Source organism: Ranitomeya variabilis, chromosome 2 (assembly GCF_051348905.1).
Source record: "Ranitomeya variabilis isolate aRanVar5 chromosome 2, aRanVar5.hap1, whole genome shotgun sequence".
Classification (NCBI taxonomy): domain Eukaryota; kingdom Metazoa; phylum Chordata; class Amphibia; order Anura; family Dendrobatidae; genus Ranitomeya; species Ranitomeya variabilis.
The window spans coordinates 839336853-839357216 of record NC_135233.1 but is presented as its reverse complement, the minus strand read 5'-3'; the positions used below and the strand labels follow the sequence as shown (position 1 = coordinate 839357216).

General features: G+C 47.2%; 1 protein-coding gene across 3 annotated transcripts in view; it reads left to right on the top strand.

Moving 5' to 3' along the window:
* The window catches only part of EIF4G1 (eukaryotic translation initiation factor 4 gamma 1), a 108960-nt gene that overhangs the window by 79608 nt on the left and 8988 nt on the right, over positions 1 to 20364 (top strand). For all 3 annotated transcript variants that reach the window (XM_077290114.1, XM_077290113.1, XM_077290112.1), the window contains 13 exons: positions 3231 to 3337; positions 6920 to 7012; positions 7250 to 7319; positions 8618 to 9490; positions 11538 to 11623; positions 12327 to 12507; positions 16175 to 16308; positions 16388 to 16507; positions 16614 to 16790; positions 17041 to 17238; positions 19431 to 19577; positions 19703 to 19939; positions 20168 to 20272. In XM_077290114.1, the coding sequence (XP_077146229.1) occupies positions 3231 to 3337; positions 6920 to 7012; positions 7250 to 7319; positions 8618 to 9490; positions 11538 to 11623; positions 12327 to 12507; positions 16175 to 16308; positions 16388 to 16507; positions 16614 to 16790; positions 17041 to 17238; positions 19431 to 19577; positions 19703 to 19939; positions 20168 to 20272 (2528 nt within the window). The remainder of the gene's footprint in view (positions 1 to 3230; positions 3338 to 6919; positions 7013 to 7249; positions 7320 to 8617; positions 9491 to 11537; positions 11624 to 12326; positions 12508 to 16174; positions 16309 to 16387; positions 16508 to 16613; positions 16791 to 17040; positions 17239 to 19430; positions 19578 to 19702; positions 19940 to 20167; positions 20273 to 20364) is intronic.

The window sequence follows — 20364 nt, the reverse complement described above, 5'->3', positions numbered from 1 at the left end:
CAGCAGAGCCACGCACAGCCGCCCGCACTCAGCAGAGCCACGCACAGCCGCCCGCACTCAGCAGAGCCACGCACAGCCGCCCGCACTCAGCAGAGCCACGCACAGCCGCCCGCACTCAGCAGAGCCACGCACAGCCGCCCGCACTCAGCAGAGCCACGCACAGCCGCCCGCACTCAGCAGAGCCACGCACAGCCGCCCGCACTCAGCAGAGCCACGCACAGCCGCCCGCACTCAGCAGAGCCACGCACAGCCGCCCGCACTCAGCAGAGCCACGCACAGCCGCCCGCACTCAGCAGAGCCACGCACAGCCGCCCGCACTCAGCAGAGCCACGCACAGCCGCCCGCACTCAGCAGAGCCACGCACAGCCGCCCGCACTCAGCAGAGCCACGCACAGCCGCCCGCACTCAGCAGAGCCACGCACAGCCGCCCGCACTCAGCAGAGCCACGCACAGCCGCCCGCACTCAGCAGAGCCACGCACAGCCGCCCGCACTCAGCAGAGCCACGCACAGCCGCCCGCACTCAGCAGAGCCACGCACAGCCGCCCGCACTCAGCAGAGCCACGCACAGCCGCCCGCACTCAGCAGAGCCACGCACAGCCGCCCGCACTCAGCAGAGCCACGCACAGCCGCCCGCACTCAGCAGAGCCACGCACAGCCGCCCGCACTCAGCAGAGCCACGCACAGCCGCCCGCACTCAGCAGAGCCACGCACAGCCGCCCGCACTCAGCAGAGCCACGCACAGCCGCCCGCACTCAGCAGAGCCACGCACAGCCGCCCGCACTCAGCAGAGCCACGCACAGCCGCCCGCACTCAGCAGAGCCACGCACAGCCGCCCGCACTCAGCAGAGCCACGCACAGCCGCCCGCACTCAGCAGAGCCACGCACAGCCGCCCGCACTCAGCAGAGCCACGCACAGCCGCCCGCACTCAGCAGAGCCACGCACAGCCGCCCGCACTCAGCAGAGCCACGCACAGCCGCCCGCACTCAGCAGAGCCACGCACAGCCGCCCGCACTCAGCAGAGCCACGCACAGCCGCCCGCACTCAGCAGAGCCACGCACAGCCGCCCGCACTCAGCAGAGCCACGCACAGCCGCCCGCACTCAGCAGAGCCACGCACAGCCGCCCGCACTCAGCAGAGCCACGCACAGCCGCCCGCACTCAGCAGAGCCACGCACAGCCGCCCGCACTCAGCAGAGCCACGCACAGCCGCCCGCACTCAGCAGAGCCACGCACAGCCGCCCGCACTCAGCAGAGCCACGCACAGCCGCCCGCACTCAGCAGAGCCACGCACAGCCGCCCGCACTCAGCAGAGCCACGCACAGCCGCCCGCACTCAGCAGAGCCACGCACAGCCGCCCGCACTCAGCAGAGCCACGCACAGCCGCCCGCACTCAGCAGAGCCACGCACAGCCGCCCGCACTCAGCAGAGCCACGCACAGCCGCCCGCACTCAGCAGAGCCACGCACAGCCGCCCGCACTCAGCAGAGCCACGCACAGCCGCCCGCACTCAGCAGAGCCACGCACAGCCGCCCGCACTCAGCAGAGCCACGCACAGCCGCCCGCACTCAGCAGAGCCACGCACAGCCGCCCGCACTCAGCAGAGCCACGCACAGCCGCCCGCACTCAGCAGAGCCACGCACAGCCGCCCGCACTCAGCAGAGCCACGCACAGCCGCCCGCACTCAGCAGAGCCACGCACAGCCGCCCGCACTCAGCAGAGCCACGCACAGCCGCCCGCACTCAGCAGAGCCACGCACAGCCGCCCGCACTCAGCAGAGCCACGCACAGCCGCCCGCACTCAGCAGAGCCACGCACAGCCGCCCGCACTCAGCAGAGCCACGCACAGCCGCCCGCACTCAGCAGAGCCACGCACAGCCGCCCGCACTCAGCAGAGCCACGCACAGCCGCCCGCACTCAGCAGAGCCACGCACAGCCGCCCGCACTCAGCAGAGCCACGCACAGCCGCCCGCACTCAGCAGAGCCACGCACAGCCGCCCGCACTCAGCACAGCCGCCCGCACTCAGCACAGCCGCCCGCACTCAGCACAGCCGCCCGCACTCAGCACAGCCGCCCGCACTCAGCACAGCCGCCCGCACTCAGCACAGCCGCCCGCACTCAGCACAGCCGCACTCGGGCAGTAGAGCCGGAGAGAGAAAGATGGGAGCAACATATGGCAGAATGGAAACAGGAACAGGCAGAATGGGGGCGCGGGATGGGAGCAGCACATGACAGAATGATTGCGCACGATGGGAGCAGCACATGACAGGATGGGGGTGCAGGATGGGAGCAGCACATGACAGGATGGGAGCAGCACATGACAGAATGGGGGCACACACATGACAGGATGGGGGTGTAGGATGGAGCAGCTTATGACAGGATGGGGGCGCAGGATGGGAGCACATGACAGGATGGGGACGAAGGATTGAGCAGCACATGACAGGATGGGGGCGCAGGATGGAGGAGCACATGACAGGATGGGGACGCAGGATGGAGCAGCACATGACAGGATGGTGACCATATACCAATATAAATGCTCGCCACCCGGGCGTAGAACGGGTTCAATAGCTAGTTTTACTATAATAGTTTAGGTCTTTTTTTGCCTTGGAGTTAATATCCTCTCCTTTTCCTAATGAGTGCACGTCTCCCAGCTTCCTACTTTAGTGATGGTGCTTTTGCTCCTGAAGATTGACAGTTCGTCCAAGTGGTGAGATCTTGTCTCTAGTGTGAGCTGTGCTCCTTACCTAGGTAACCAGCTACTCAGACTGCAGGGTGGTCGGTAACCTAGGAAATCAGCTGCACCCTATAGTATTAAAAATCCTCCCTTCCTTGAACAGATAATTTAGAATTGAAGTTAAATTGCAAACTTGTTTTTAAAAGCACTTTAATTTTAACCATTCAAGAACACAAGATAACTCCTAAGTTTGTTTGGTGGCCACCCATTCTGTGTGGTAAGTGCTTTTCCCCTGCGATCTCTCCAGCTGCTTTCTGCACCTCCCCCATTCATGATGTTTATATGGTTGAGCCTTGACTATATTTAGTTCAGTGAGTCTGGGATGTAGAAGGAAAGCTTGGTGTTTCGGGGGAGCGATACACACCTACAGGGACAATTTGCAGATGGGCTTTTTAGGACCTGTCTTTATTGCTATTTGTGGGATTACACCTGATATCTAAAGTACTCGTGAGATTATTGTTCACCTTAATTTTTTTTCCTTCCAATTCCTTTTTTTCTAGCTGGAGCATATTACCCGGCCCAGCAGCAGTTTCCTCCTGGGGTACCAGGAACCCAAGTAATGATAAACCAACAGCAAGCGATTCCCCCAAAAAGAGAACGGAAGACGGTGAGTGTGAAGGGTCTCTGAGCTTTATGGGCAAACACTTTTTTCTTGCTGATGCTACTTTTTAATGTACATGGGCACATCATGGCAGAGCTGTGTATGTTATATATTTTGCAACCCCTGCTAAGTAAGCTTAGTTCTCCAGAAGCCCTATAGTAAGCGAAAGTCTTACTTCGAAATTTGTGATTATACACTTTAGATGAACATCCGTGAACCCACCAATATGGATGGGGGCATCCAGGCTCCCCCCTTCCCCCCAGCTTTCTCATAGAGACCACAGGGGGTGCTCAGTCAGCTTGAGGATTCAAATGCATGAGGTGGTGGCTAGCAACCAAACTGTTTGGGGTGCTTGTGTCCCATTTACAGTTTTTATGGATGAGTTATTCGGGTGTTGATGAGCTGGATATGGTTTAAACAATATATGAATTAATTAGCTAATAACCCATTAGTCAGGTGATTTATATTATAGAGAAAATGACTACTGTATTTTTCGGACTATAAGACACGCCCCAAATTTTCAGAAGGAAGATAGGGAAAAAAATTAACGTGTCAAATGGGGTTCCGTCTTACGGTCTGAATTCAGCTTAAGGGGGTGGGATCGGCAGCGCTGGTGGAGCTGGCGTCACAGGAGGTGTTTGGTCCGGCGATGATCTGACTCCCATCGTAGTCTTGGTCGGTGGTGCAGGGGCCCCGTCAACATTTTGGGGAAGCCCGGAGCCCCCGCAGTTCCATTGCTGCAGTGCGGTGGCCTCTGAGAAAATGGCTGCCATGCTGTACATTGCGCCGCCTCTGGCGGCCATTTTTTCCGAAGGCCACTGCATTGCAGCAATGGAAGTGTGGGGGCACAGGGCTTCCAAAAAATGTTGGCAGAGCCCCTGCACCACTGAGCACCACTAAACCTGCACCAGCCTGGGATGGGAATCAGATCGTTGCCCTGCAACGTCGGACCACCGAACACCCCCTCTTCCCAGCCCAGGGCCTGCAGAATTGTCCAACTCCTGCTGCCGCCACACTCCTGGTTAGTACATTCCGGCTATAAGATGCATCCCCCTTTTCTCACAAAGTTTTTTTGGGAAAAAGGTACGTCTTTTATAGTCCGAAAAATACGGTACATTATTTCTGCGCTGAAGGTTGCATAACAGCAGAATCCCTAATGTATTGCTTCTCCAACCTGGGGTTCTCTACAAGAAGGCACACTTGTCCTGCTCATGCCTGGTACGGGGATTGATAATGCAATCAACAGATCTTGGCCAGAACTTAAAAAATAGGCTAAAGGTACTTTCACACGAAACGACTTTGTAACGATATCGCTAGCGATCCGTGACGTTGCAGCGTCCTCGCTAGCGATATCGTTTCGTTTGACACGCAGCAGCGATCAGGATCCTGCTGTGATGTCGCTGAATAAAGTCCAGAACTTTATTTGGTCGTCCGATCGCCGTGTATCGTTGTGTTTGAAAGCAAAAGCAACGATACCAGCGATATTTTACACTGGTAACCAGGGTAAACATCGGGTTACCAAGCGCAGGGCCGCGCTTAGTAACCCGATGTTTACCCTGGTTACCAGCGTAAAAGTAAAAAAAACAAACAGTACATGCTCACCTGCGCGTCCCCCAGCGTCCGCTTCCTGACACTGACTGAGCCCGGCCCGAAAGTGAAAGCACGGCGGTGACGTCACCGCTGTGCTGTTAGGGCCGGAGCTCAGTCAGTGTCAGGAAGCGGACGCTGGGGGACGCGCAGGTGAGCATGTACTGTTTGTTTTTTTTTTACTTTTACGCTGGTAACCAGGGTAAACATCGGGTTACTAAGCGCGGCCCTGCGCTTAGCAACCCGATGTTTACCCTGGTTACCCGGGGACCTCGGCATCGTTGGTCGCTGGAGAGCGGTCTGTGTGACAGCTCCCCAGCGATCAAACAGCGACGCTGCAGCGATCGGCATCGTTGTCGCTATCGCTGCAGCGTCGCTTCGTGTGAAGGTACCTTAATTTTACTCTGATGTACGAATTGTAATGAAACCAGGGTGAAAAATATATTTTTCAGTATATGAGGCACATTGTCCAATTTAAGCATTACTATGACCTGAAAAAAAAAAAGGTTTTCCCACTATCCATGATTGGTAATAAATGTATGATGGGCAAAACCATTTAAAGGGGCTATTTCCATCTGAGACGTGTGGTTTCTAAACATTTGCTGAATTCCCATGTTTTAGGAGAACCAATCTCTTGTAGTGATGTTGATGTACTGAAGTGACGCAGAAAGCATTATTTCTTTCCTTTTAAAGAAGCTGTCAACTACTTAGACAACTCCTAGTCATACTTACTTAGACAACTCCTAGTCATACTCCACACATGATCCCGATAAAATAAAAAAGCCTATACTCTCCTCCTGTGTAGGCCCTGGGGCTCCCGTGTGGTTTTTGTGACTTCTGACCCTGGCATCCAATCAGCGGTGGCCTCACTCTCCGCCTTCATATGAATTGAACATGAAGAGGAAGCCAGGGATCAAAAGCAGCCCGCCTCTTCATGTTCTGTTTGAAGACTGGGAAGGTGATGCCAGCAGTGATTGGGTGCCGGGTCTGTGTCGCAACCGCACGGGAGTGTGAGTGCCAACACCGCAGGAATGGCACCAGCACGGGATACGAGTATAGACTTTTTTATATTTTCTGGGTCAAGTGTGGGGTATGAGAAGGAATTAGCCCCAGCAGTGGACAACCCCTTTAATGTTCTTCCAGTTGTGGAGGTATAAAAGGTTCATAGATACCAGGTTAATGACATAACACTGCTAGACGCTGGAGTCGGGCTGAATTACATTATGATGACACATTGCAGACTGTTAAGACGACTAGATTGGTGACATTAGCTGGCTTGGTGTGGCCTTCCCCAGCATTTCTTAGACTTGTAAAGGTGATCTCCAAATAATAACTAAGGACGGAGGAATTTACAAGGAAAAGTCACAGTAATTACACAGCAGATACTCCGCCTCAGCATCTCAGACATGATCACAGAGGTCTGCCAGCTCGGGGATCGGTGAGGTCCATGTACTCTTCTGTGCTTCTAGCTTCTGTTCACTTCCAGCGCTGCCACATTTCTAGACCTTTCACAGTGTCTAATTTCCCTTAGTACTTCTTCTTCTGGCTGGTTTTCTGCTAAGTTTATATAGGGTGTAGCATGTCCTACCTTCCTGACCTGTAGATCCCGTCATCTGTGTATGTGTACAAAGAGTGACTGGGTGAAACAACTGTATAATGGCACAGTCTGTGTTTGCCCCTCCGCACTCTGCTGTCCTGAGGTTGGGTTCTGGCCGATCTCCAGAGAAGGCCTGGCTCTTTTTCATTTCCCTTACAACATGTTGCAATACTTTCTCTCCACGTGGCTGTTGCTGGGTCCCGGAAGTTTTTTTTTTTTTTTTTTTTCCCCAATGCGTGACCCTTAACCTGTCCTGTTTTAAAAGCCACGTTGATTGTGACACAGCAAAAAAAAAAAAAGCATAATCTAACTTGTTAATATCAGAGTTGTCTTGGTGTCCTGAATTAGAATGCAGTACTGTAGAGCTTGTGGGGTTTAATAAACTTGCTTTATTTCTAAATCAGATAAGGATTAGAGATCCCAACCAAGGCGGAAAAGACGTCACTGATGAGATTTTATCTGGAGGAAGGACATCTTCGACCCCAACACCTCCACAGGTAGTGCTAACCTATTCCCAAAAGACTCATAACTTGGCTCTGCACCCTTTCCAATGGTTTGTGTCCTTCAGAAGACTAGTGTAATTTTAGGTCTTGCCATTGTGAAACTTTGGGTGTTGGGGCCTCTTGGATGATAAATGCCTGTGCACTCTGGCATCCTGATGCACTGCGATGTACTACACCCTAAACTATTAAAGGCAGTACAAATGGTAATTGCTTTTTATTTCCTCCTTTTAGTCTGCAGCGGGAGGCTCTGAGGTGCAGGCGAATGGAGAGAGTATCCATGTGCCTATTGTAGTACGCCCAGGTAAGCCCAAACTGTTTACCCAGATAGATGTGTTCATTTGTTGTTGTTTTTTGTGTAACTTAGGTGTTGGCCATGCTTTAGTGCAGTTTGACTAGAATTTGCTGTGACATTCAGGACATAATTTACCGATTTAAAGCAGTTTGAGGACATTTTTTCTTAAATGCATGTATTTTAACTACAAATCATTTAGCCTTTTTTTTTTTTTTTTTTTAATTTGTATTAATTAAAAGATGTCGCTGTTTTGCCTTCTGTTGTCTGTTGTACCATCTATGGCTTGTTGTGGATTGAGAATCGACCAGCTCATTCCGACAGTCCAGTGGGATAGTTCTATTCTTTAGCTGATTTATGTTCACAGACCACATTATTGCTGAATGTGCAGGCAATGTAGCGGCAAAACAGTGCAAAAAATGTTTTGAAAACGCAGTTCTACATTTTTTTTTTTAAATGGCCTCCAGAAGTGGCTACACCAGAATTCAAGCTCAGATTGCAACACTAGGCCTACATGTGCATGTTGTGCCATTAATAACCCCACTATTTCCACAATTTATTAATTACTAGTTGGCTCCACTAAACCTTTTTGAAAAGCAAACATGGCTAAAAAGTCTTAAAATGAGCTGGATTTTTGGTTGCAAAGCATGCCACTCGAGGATTACAATGGCAGGTATTTATGCCATGGGCAAGATCTTCATAGGCTGCGTCCCCATAATCAGGAATAGCAGGGTTTTGGATGTAGTGTGTTTGTGTTACGTCCAAAACGCTGCGTTGTACAGAAAACCCATGCTCACTATGCTTCTATTTAACTCTGCGTAAACTCGCCTGCGATATGGGCTAACGAGCCGCAGCAGAGATGCTAGTTTCCCCCATAGCCAGTCATCAGATGCGTTAAATCCGCATAGTTCACTAAGAACATGCAGATTTATCTGATTAGAATGCAGCGTTTTGGAGGCAACGAGCATTCACGGTGTCCAAAATGCTGCTATTCCTGTTCGTGGGCACGCAGCCTAAACACTAATGGGACGTTCAGTACATGGAAACTACCCAGTGTACCCTCAATATTCCCACACTGCCATGATCAGAAATGACTCTCCTGGCAGTGTAACCCTTTAGATCTTTTGGTCAATAGCAAACACAGCGTTTAAGGTGTTGACAGCACCATGGCTGAGGATGCCTGTCAGTGTAACTTATTGACATGTTGGGCTATGCCCAGCTTTTTTTAATGACCATACATGACCTTCTTTCTCTACTTCACCTTTTGTATCCTTACTAATCTGCAACCCTTATGTATTTTTTTTATTAAGATGATGGCTCAAAAACCACCCAAGTGCTGACAAAACTATCAGAGAGCCCCTCACCCTCTCCTCCTGCTGAAGTGAATTTGAACATGCCAGTTGTTTGTGAGCAAGACTTGACCCTTGATAACACTATTCCTGAGGTGTCTGTACCTTTGCTGGGGACTCTCAATTCACAGGAAGTGCCCTTGCTAGAAACCCACTCAACTCAGGTATCCGTGCTGCCAGAGGCTCCAACCGATATTCAGGAGATCCCAAATCTGGCGGAAGTAAACATTCTAGATACAAGTGTTATTAACCCAATAGAGACGGTTACTGAAGCTCCAGTCATTCAACCCCAGCCGGAGCCTCTAATTCCTACCCAGACTTCTGTGTCTGAGTCACAGGAAACTCCTTTGCCACAAGAGGAGGTTTCTTGTACCCCTCCAGAGATAGACTTTCACACAGAGGCTGCTCCATCCCAAAGTTCTTCAGATTCTTGTCCTGTAGATGCAGAAGAACCTGCTACAGAATCTACACAGGAGCAGTGTCCACCAGAGAGCGTTCCAGCTGTAGAGCTCGAAGCTACCAACGGCCTCTCTGAAGAAACGACCGTGCCACCTGCACAGCCAGAACCATCTTCTGTTTGCCATTCTGAGCCCTCCTTAGATTCCCCAATTGCTCAACCAGAAGAGCTTCTAATAAACGGAGATGGATTACCAGACGTGCAGGAAATTGAGGCTCAGAATACACTGGAGTCTCATGTTAGCCCAATCACCGAGCCTGAGGAAAAGATAGTTGATCCTACACCTGAAATTCAGGATGTTCAAAAGGAACCCCCTGCTGAGCCAGAGCCAGTTCCTTCACAGAGTGCAAAGCAGACTTCTGAAGTTCCTGTGGCAGGTAATGGATTATTCATGTTAATGGAAATGTGGTGTAATTGTCCAGAATATTTTGAGACGGAGAGGGCATAAGGGGGTTTTCTCAACTTCATTCATCATCAAGCGCTAGGCTTCATGTTTGACTGATTCATCATGAGCGCACCAAGCGCTAGGCTTCATGTTTGACTGGAGCAATGGCATGCTGCTGGTCTAAACTATGCGCACTGCAATGCTGCAAGTATAGGCTGCTTTACCTTAGCAGTAGTTGAAGAGCTCAAGGGTAATGAAGCTGGCCAGATTCAGTGATAATGGCCAGATTCAGTGATAATGGCCAGATTCAGTGATAATGGCCAGATTCAGTGATAATGGCCAGATTCAGTGATAATGGCCAGATTCAGTGATAATGGCCAGATTCAGTGATAATGGCCAGATTCAGTGATAATGGCCAGATTCAGTGATAATGGCCAGATTCAGTGATAATGGCCAGATTCAGTGATAATGGCCAGATTCAGTGATAATGGCCAGATTCAGTGATAATGGCCAGATTCAGTGATCATGGCCAGATCCAGTGATCATGGCCAGATCCAGTGATCATGGCCAGATCCAGTGATCATGGCCAGATCCAGTGATCATGGCCAGATCCAGTGATCATGGCCAGATCCAGTGATCATGGCCAGATCCAGTGATCATGGCCAGATCCAGTGATCATGGCCAGATCCAGTGATCATGGCCAGATCCAGTGATCATGGCCAGCTCCAGAGTGTCTGCTTGCAAGCTTTTACTGACAGACCTTGTAAGCACTAAGAAAGCAGCCACTGCTGATAAAACGCAGAGTGGCTGATAACCTCGACAATCAGCTGTAGACAAAAGAACTCAAAATTATTTTGTTCTTGAGAGAGGATTTTGCAAATTTTTTTTGTTAAGTTTATAATAACGCCCTATAAGTAATAGCCTTAGTGAAGGCGATTGTATTGTAACCTTATTAAAACTTCTCTTACTTTGGTGATCATTTCCTGTCTATTGTGCATCCGTCAGAGATGATTAGAATGTTCTCATTCTGCAGTGTCTTAAGGTACCTTCACACTGAACAACTTAACGATAACGATAGCAATCCTTGACGTTGCAGCATCCTGGATAGCGATATCATTGTGTTTGACACGCAGCAGCGATCAGGATCCTGCTGTGACATCGCTGGTCGGAGCTAGAAGGCCAGCACCTTATTTGGTCGCTGGCTCACCCGCTGACATCGCTGAATCGGTGTGTGTGACGCGGATTCAGCGATGTCTTCACTGGTAACCAGGGTAAACATCGGGTCACTAAGCGCAGGGCCGCGCTTAGTAACCCGATATTTACCCCGGTTACCATTGTAAATGTAAAAAAAACAAACACTACATACTCTCCTTCTGATGTCTGCCACGTCGTCCCCCCCCCCGGCGGCTTCCCTGCACTGAATGTGTCAGCGCCGGCCGTAAAGCAGGGCACAGCGGTGACGTCACCGCTCTGCTTTACGACTGGCGCTTACACAGTGCAGGGAAGCGGACGCCGGGGGACCCGACAGACACCGGAATGTAAGTATGTAGTGTTTTTTTTTTTTTTTTACATTTACACTGGTAACCAGGGTAAACATCGGGTTACTAAGCGCGGCCCTGCGCTTAGTAACCCGATGTTTACACTGGTTACCCGGGGACTTCGGCATCGTTGGTCGCTGGAGAGCTGTCTGTGTGACAGCACTCCAGCGACCACACAACGACGAAACAGCGACGCTGCAGCGATCGGCATCGTTGTCTATATCGCTGCAGCGTCGCTTAATGTGACGGTACCTTTAGACATCTTGCAATAAAATTGCTCTCATCTCTCACAATCTAATTTAATGAACTGCTTGCCCAAGGATGACATTCCTGTTTCGCATACTGCTACCTCAGTTGGGTATGGCATTGCAGTACTTACACAGCACTGTGGCCTACATTTTACATGCCTGAGCTATAAGCTCTTAAGGAGATCCAAAGTTGTATTTGTTTTCTTTGTTTCAAATGCAAAGTCGTTTAAACTTCTGTTTTGTGACCTTCTAGTTGCTGTTTCCGCACCTAAGAAGAGAAGGAAGCTAAAGGAATTAAATAAGAAAGAGGCTGGAGATCTGTTGGATGCTTTTAAGGAGGTAAGACCGGTGTGCAGTTGTATTTAAAAATCAGATTTCACCATAACAGATGTTTGATTGGTTGCAACAGCCATGTGACTAGAAGAGCATATCGAAGAAACATTACCCTTTTAAATTAATATTTCCACCATAAACATTTTACAATATAATGGATAAATGTCTAATAGGTTGGTTTGCCACCTAGGGTGTTCAGGGAACCCTTGGTCCGCCCACTAAAGTGACTGGTAGCATCAACTCAGAAGTAAAATCGCTGTTGGACTTATGTTTTTATTTACTCTTCTGCTCCTCACAATCCTGTTATACTGTTTAGGATTGAGACATTTCAACCATTTAAATGCTTTGGATTTTTTCAAGCAAACATCCTGATTTCACCTTTTAAATGGGGCTGGTATATAAGTTACAGTGGGAATGCAGCCTTCTGGCCTAATAGCAGAACTGTCTGGGTCTCCTAGGACCTAGCACCTGTTGTTACAACGACCACATGAATGTTTGATCAGAAGGATTAAGTGCCATTAGCATTCAGGAAGGCAGAGATGGTAACAAACCGTCCCTGCCTTCTCTATGGGGTGTTTGGATGTGTTTGCCAGCAGGCTCCACACTCCAATAGCTGGACAATCGTGTGCAGCTGCTCTACAATTAGAAGACGGTCTGGACCTGTTCATGAACAAGGATACATTGTTTCCTTTCTGTATTTCCCCTTTAGGCAAGTGATGGTACTAATGAAGCAGCAGAGTCCGCAGCTAACCCACCTGCTGCTGCTCCTGAAGTTGACCAGACCCCCACTGTCCCTGTAGAGGAGCAGGACGAAACTTGGGAAGAGAAGGAAGACAAGCTGGATGCTGAAAATATAAAGCCTGGAGATCTTAAGTACAAATACAAAGAGGGTAAGGCACATTCCAATTCTTTTTTTTGGCTTTTTAACCCCTTCCCGACCTGTGACACAGCGTATGCGTCATGAAAGTCGGTGCCAATCCGACCTGTGACGCATATGCTGTGTCACAGAATGATCGCGTCCCTGCAGATCGGGTGAAAGGGTTAACTCCCATTTTACCCGATCTGCAGGGACAGGGGGAGTGGTACTTCAGCCCAGGGGGGGTGGCTTCACCCCCCCGTGGCTACGATCGCTCTGATTGGCAGTTTCACTTTCAACAGCCAATCAGAGCGATTTGTAATATTTCACCTATGAAAATGGTGAAATATTACAATCCAGCCATGGCCGATGCTGCAATAGCATCAGCCATGGCTGGAGACCCCGATCTGCCCCCACCCCACCCCACCGATCGCCTCCCCAGTCGTCCTTTTTGCCCCGATCTCCGTTCCGCTCCCCTCCTCCCTCCTGTCGGCTCCCCCGGTCCTCCTATCCGTTCTATCACAGCGATCAAAATAAAAAAAATAGTAAATAAATCCCCCCCTTTATCACCCCCATAGGTAGGGACAATAATAAAATACAGAAAATATAATTATTTTTGTTTTTCGGTTGGGGGTACGGTTGGGGGTACGGTTGGGGGTACGGTTGGGGGTACGGTTGCACTTAGGGTTGCACTTAGGGTTGCACTTAGGGTTGCACTTAGGGTTGCACTTAGGGTTGCACTTAGGGTTGCACTTAGGGCTAGGGTTAGAATTAGGGTTAGGGTTGGAATTAGGGTTAGGGTTGGAATTAGGGTTAGAATTAGGCTATGTGCACACGGTGCGGATTTGGCTGCGGATCCGCAGCGGATTGGTCGCTGCGGATTCGTATCAGTTTTCCATCACGTTTACAGTACCACGTAAACCTATGGAAAACCAAATCCGCTGTGCCCATGGTGTGGAAAATACAGCGAGGAAACGCTGCGTTGTATTTTCCGCAGCATGTCAATTCTTTGTGCAATTCCGCAGCGTTTTACACCTGCTCCATAATAGGAATCCGCAAGTGAAATCCACACAAAACACACTGGAAATCCGCGGTAAATCCGCAGGTAAAGCGCAGTGCGTTTTACCTGCAGATTTTTCAAAAACTGCGGAAAAATCCACACAAATCCGCAACGTGAGCACATAGCCTTAGGGTTAGGGTTGGAATTAGGGGTAAGACTAGGGTTAGGGGTGTGTTGGGGTTAGGGTTGTGGTTAGGGTTGGGATTAGAGTTAGGGGTGTGTTGGGGTTAGTGTTGGAGTTAGAATTGAGGGGTTTCCACTTTTTAGGCACATCAGGGGGTCTCCAAACGCGACACGGCGCCACCATTGATTCCAGCCAATCTTGCGTTGAAAAAGTCAAATGGTGCTCTCTCCCTTCCGAGCCCCGACGTGTGCCCAAACAGTGGTTTACCCTCACATATGGGGTACCAGCGTACTCAGGAGAAACTGATCAAGAACTTTTGGGGTCCAATTTCTCCTGTAACCCTTGGGAAAATAAATAATTGCGGGCTAAAAAATTATTTTTGAGGAAAGAAAACATATTTATTATTTTCACGGCTCTGCGTTATAAACTTCTGTGAAGCACTTAGGGGTTCAAAGTGCTCACCACACATCTAGATAAGTTCCCTTGGGGGTTTAGTTTCCAAAATGGGGTCACTTGTGGGGGGTTTCTACTGTTTAGGCACATCAGGGGCTCTGCAAACGCAACGTGACGCCCGCAGAGCATTCCATCAAAGTCTGCATTTCAAAACGTCACTACTTCCCTTCCGAACCCCGACGTGTGCCCAAACAGTGGTTTACCCCCACATATGGGGTATCAGCGTACTCAGGAGAAACTGGACAACAACTATTGGGGTCAAATTTCCCCTGTTACCCTTGGGAAAATAAAAAATTCAGGGCTAAAAAAAATTTTTTGAGAAAAGAAAAATTATTTTTTATTTTCATGGCTCTGCGTTATAAACTTCTGTGAAGCACTTGGGGGTTCAAAGTGCTCACCACACATCTAGATAAGTTCCTTCGGAGGTCTAGTTTCCAAAATGGGGTCACTTATGGGGAAGCTCCAATGTTTAGGCACACAGGGGCTCTCCAAACGCGACATGGTGTCCGCTAACGATTGGAGCTAATTTTCCATTAAAAAGTCAAATGGCGCGCCTTCCCTTCCGAGCCTTGCCATGCGCCCAAACAGTGGTTTACCCCCACATATGAGGTATCGGCGTACTCAGGAGAAATTGCCCAACAAATTTTAGGATCCATTTTATCCTGTCGCCCATGTGAAAATTAAAAAATTGAGGCTAAAAGAATTTTTTTGTGAAAAAAAAAAAAAGTACTTTTTCATTTTTACGGATCAATTTGTGAAGCACCTGGGGGTTTAAAGTGCTCACTATGCATCTAGATAAGTTCCTTGGGGGGGGTCTCCTTTCCAAAATGGGGTCACTTGTGGGGAAGCTCCAATGTTTAGGCACACAGTGGCTCTCCAAACGCGACATGGTGTCCGCTAAAGATTGGAGCCAATTTTTCATTCAAAAAGTCAAATGGCGCTCCTTCCCTTCCGAGTTCTGCCGTGCGCCCAAACAGTGGTTTACCCCCACATATGAGGTATCAGCGTACTCAGAACAAATTGAACAACAACTTTCGTGGTCCAGTTTCTCCTTTTACCCTTGGGAAAATAAAAAAATTGTTGCTAAAAGATCATTTTTGTGACTAAAAATTTAAATGTTCATTTTTTCCTTCCATGTTGCTTCTGCTGCTGTGAAACACCTGAAGGGTTAATAAACTTCTTGAATGTGGTTTTGAGCACCTTGAGGGGTGCAGTTTTTAGAATGGTGTCACTTTTGGGTATTTTCAGCCATATAGGACCCTCAAATTGACTTCAAATGTGAGGTGGTCCCTAAAAAAAATGGTTTTGTAAATTTTGTTGTAAAAATGAGAAATCACTGGTCAAATTTTAACCCTTATAACTTCCTAGCAAAAAAAAATGTTGTTTCCAAAATTGTGCTGATGTAAAGTAGACATGTGGGAAATGTTATTTATTAACTATTTTGTGTCACATAACTCTCTGGTTTAATAGAATGAAAATTCAAAATGTGAAAATTGCAAAATTTTCGCCAAATTTCCATTTTTTTCACAAATAAACGCAGAAATTATCGACCTAAATTTACCACTAACATGAAGCCCAATATGTCACGAAAAAACAATCTCAGAATTGCTACGATCCGTTGAAGCGTTCCCGAGTTATTACATCATAAAGGGACACTGGTCAGAATTGCAAAAAACGGCCAGGTCATTAAGGTCAAAATAGGCTGGGTCATGAAGGGGTTAAGAATGATCAGCTAACTAAATATTGACTGGTTTGTTTAAGATTTAGATTTTTGGTCTCTTTGGTTTTGTAAACGGTCTGTACTGAATTTGTAATGTAGTTTTTGTTTTCCCTTGAAAATTATCTAGACAGATGTCTCCTGCCACAGCTATTAATAATTTTTTTTCAGCCGTTGTCTGTGGCAGAAATAAAACATCCTTAACATTCCCTGATTTTTCATCATAGCGAAAAAGACCTCTGCATGACATGACGTGCAAGCTTTGTCCCTGACACTTTTGGATCCGATCAACTTTGTAGTATTGGACATTCAATTAAACATTTCACCAGATTTGCCTTTCTCTACAGAACAATGGAAACCTTTGAATCCCGAGGAGAAGAAAAGTTATGACCGAGAATTCTTACTTGGCTTTCAGTTTATTGTGGCAAGCATGCAGAAGCCAGAGGGTCTGCCTCAAATCACCGATGTAGTGTTAGACAAGGTAGGACCTTTTTTTTGTTTTTGTTTTTCCCGCCGCCCCTTGTTTTTTCAGTTTTTAACCCCAGTTATTTTTCTAACAGGCAAACAAAAACCCCCTTAGGCCCCTAGATCCTGCAAGATTAACCGGTATGAATTGTGGGCCAGACTTTACACCGTCATTTGCCAATTTAGGTCGTCCTGCTATGGGAAATCGTGGGCCGGTAAGTTTTAATCTGTCATAAAGTTTATCTTTGGGAAGTGAGTCCTCAAATTGGTGTCCATTCTTTCTGACACTTTTTTTTTTTTTTTTTTTTTTGGGGGATTCAGCAAGCAAATCTTGGTGGTGCTCGTCGGTCTCAACAGGGACCCAGAAAAGAGCCACGAAAAATCATTGCTGCTGTGTCATTAAATGAAAATGTACAGTTGAATAAGGCTGAGAAGGCCTGGAAACCAATAAATAAGAGGGCCAGCGATGAAGATGATCCAGAAAATTTAAAGACCCGGGTAAGTCGTGCCTTTGCATTTGTACCAATATAGCCATTATTTAGAAGAAAATAAATATTATGAATGTTATCATCGAATTTTCGCCCAGTATATCATCAGTATTTTACTTGTAAATTGTCGTTATTGCTCTTCGAAGCACAGTATTAAATATTGGAGATCTTTCAATTTTGTACCTTTTAACTTAAATCCAGATTTCTACATGGATGGCGAATGTCTCGACTCTGATTCACACCATGTCCTCCCTTTACAGGAACTGTTCCGCAGAGTGCGCAGTATCCTCAACAAGCTGACCCCACAGATGTTCCAACAGCTAATGAAGCAAGTCACGGACTTGGCCATAGACACCGAGGATAGACTGAAGGGTGTTATTGACCTAATATTTGAGAAGGCCATCTCTGAGCCAAATTTCTCTGTTGCATATGCCAATATGTGCCGATGCCTTATGGGGGTAAGTCTGCCAGTTCTGTAATCTTATTCTTTATTTTATTAAGTTCATATACCTTGGTGTGAACTGCCGCGTTGTGTATGCAGTCTAATCTGTGGACAGCCTGGCAGAAGAAGCCAAGCAAAATGATTATATAGCTGTGATGGAGCAGATTCAGTATAACTTGTATTTTATTCATTGAAATCCCTGGGCCTAGTGATTGACAGCTATTTCTCCAAGCACTGTCACATAGCAAAGACTGTCAATCATGAAATAGGACCTCCTACTGGACTCCTACATACAAATGCCAGAGATTTCAATGAATAAAATGCAACTTTTACTACAACTTTTTCCACAAAAAGTGTACATCAATCTGATCCATTCGTCCTGCTCTACAATCTCCTGCCTGCAGATAAGAGGTCATTTTCTTCGACAGCTTTTCTTTAACCCCTTCACCCCCGGAGCTTTTTTCGTTTTTGTTTTTCGCTCCCCTCCTTCCCAGAGCCATAACTTTTTTATTTTTCCGTCCATATGGCCATGTGAGGGCTTATTTTTTGCGGGACGAGATGTACTTTTGAACGATACCATTGGTTTTACCATGCCGTGTAACAGAAAACAGGAAAAAAATTCCAAGTGTGATGAAATTGCAAAAAAACACACTTGTTTTTTGTTTGGCTTTTTTGCTAGGTTCACCAAATGCTAAAACTGACCTGCCATTATGATTCTCCAGGTCATTTCGAGTTCTTAGACACCTAACATGTCTAGGTTATTTTTTATCTAAGTGGTGAAAAGAAATTCCAAAGTTTGCTTAAAAAAAAAAAATTGCGCGATTTTCCGATACCCGTATCGTCTCCAATTTTCATGATCTGGGGTCGGGTGAGGGCTTATTTTTTGCGTGCCAAGCTGGCGTTTTTAATGATACCATTTTGGTGTAGATACGTTCTTTTGATCGCCCGTTAATGCAATGTCGCGGCAACCAAAAAAACGTAATTTTGGCGTTTTGATTTTTTTTCTCGCTACGCCATTTAGCGGTCAGGTTAATCCTTTGTTTTTATTGATAGATCGGGCGATTCTGAACGCTGCGATACCAAATATGTGTAGGTTTGATTTTTTTTTAATAGTTTTATTTTGATTGGGGCGAAAGGGGGTGATTTGAACTTTTATATATTTTTGTATTTTTTTTATATTTTTAACCACTTTTTTTTTTTCATTTTGGCATGCTTCAATAGCCTCCATAGGAGGCTAGAAGCATGCACAACTCGATCGGCTCTGCTACATAGAGGTGAAGCACAGATCACCTCTATGTAGCAGAAAGGCAGGTGTACTTTGAGCGCCGACCACTGGGTGGCGCTCAAAGCAATCGGCCATCAACAGCCATAGAGGTCTCAAGGAGACCTCTGGTTGTTATGGCGATGCACTGCTGACCCCCGATCATGTGACGGGGGTCAGCAGTGCGAGCACTTCCGGCCGCGCGGCCGGCAGCGCTAGTTAAATGCCGCTGTCAGCGCTTGACGGCGGCATTTAACTAGTTAATGGGCGCGGGCGATCGCGATTCCGCTCGCGCTCATTGCGCGCACATGTCAGCTGTACAGAACAGCTGACATGTCGCGGCTTTAAGGTGGGCTCGCCGCCGGAGCCCACCTTAAAGCAGGGGATCTGCCAGCTGACGTACTATTCCGTCAGCTGGCAGAAAGGTAGTAGCTAATAGCTGTAAGAATATTCTAAGCAATTTTTAATTTTTTTTTTTTTGGTGTCCAAAATGCATAATTGAGCAACCTTTTAAAGTTGTTTAAAATATGCTAAACACATCCAGAAGGCTTCATGCACCTGACTGAGGCCAAGTGTGTCCTTGTGACCACTGTTGGGCTGACATGAGTTTATATGCAAAGCCACTCCACAATAAAAAAAACAAACAGATTTGCAGTATGTATTTTTTTTCCCTTGACGTACAATTCAGTTGGTTTATACAGTGCCATACATCAGAGCCTGGGGGCGCTTAGCTAAAAGGCTTGGGATAAAAGATATAAAACTGCTTATTGAAATGGAAGCTGAAAAAGTGGCGCATTCGTTTTGGCTTTACGTATTGCACAACTAGTGAGGGTGACTTCTGTCGTCATATATGGTGTCATAGAAGTCCATCTTTTCTGCTTGGTATGGTCAGACGTGTTAAGTTTTATTAGTTTCCTTCTTTAACATTTTGTTTTTCCTTTTTTCAGCTTAAGGTCCCAACTACAGACAAGCCGGGAGTGACTGTCAATTTCCGCAAGCTGCTATTGAACCGCTGCCAGAAGGAGTTTGAGAAGGACAAGGATGATGATGAGGTGTTTGAGAAGAAGCAGAAGGAGATGGATGCTGCTTCTACGGTATTTGTTCAGCCTGTTTGTTCCACTTTATGCTGTCAGATATTGTTGTATTGAGTTTCTCCTTAAGGTACTAAACAGGCGCCATGGTCCATAATGCTAAGCACATTTATTTTCTTTGTTTCCAGCCAGAAGAAAAGTCACGACTTAATGACGAGCTCGTAGAAGCCAGGGATAGTGCTAGGCGCAGATCCCTTGGTAATATTAAATTTATTGGTGAGCTTTTCAAATTAAAAATGTTAACAGAAGCCATTATGCACGATTGTGTCGTAAAATTACTGAAGAACCATGATGAGGAGTCCTTGGAGTGCCTTTGTCGGCTGTTGTCCACAATTGGGAAGGACTTGGACTTTGAAAGAGCGAAGGTAAGACTATCCATTGCCTTTATTGGCTCCTTTTAAATTTTTTTTATCTTCATTTTGTTCATGTAAAAAATGTTTTCTTTTTATTTTTCCCTTGAAAGGTATAAGTGAGCTCTGTAGTATAGGTCTTTTTTTTTGTTCCCCTGCCAAGATCATTGTAATTTTGTTACTCTTCATGTAAACTTACAATAATGTCTCAGTGGCGTTTAATGCAAGTGTTTCTTTCAACAGCCTCGCATGGATCAGTACTTTAACCAGGTTGACAAAATAATCAAGGAAAGGAAAACGTCTTCTCGTATCCGGTTTATGCTTCAAGATGTCCTTGATTTAAGATTGGTAAGATATTTATTCTTGCAGGTGTCGTGTTATGTTGCCATTCTATTCATCAGTGCCTCTGTGATGCGATCGTGATTCACCGATGAATTGAT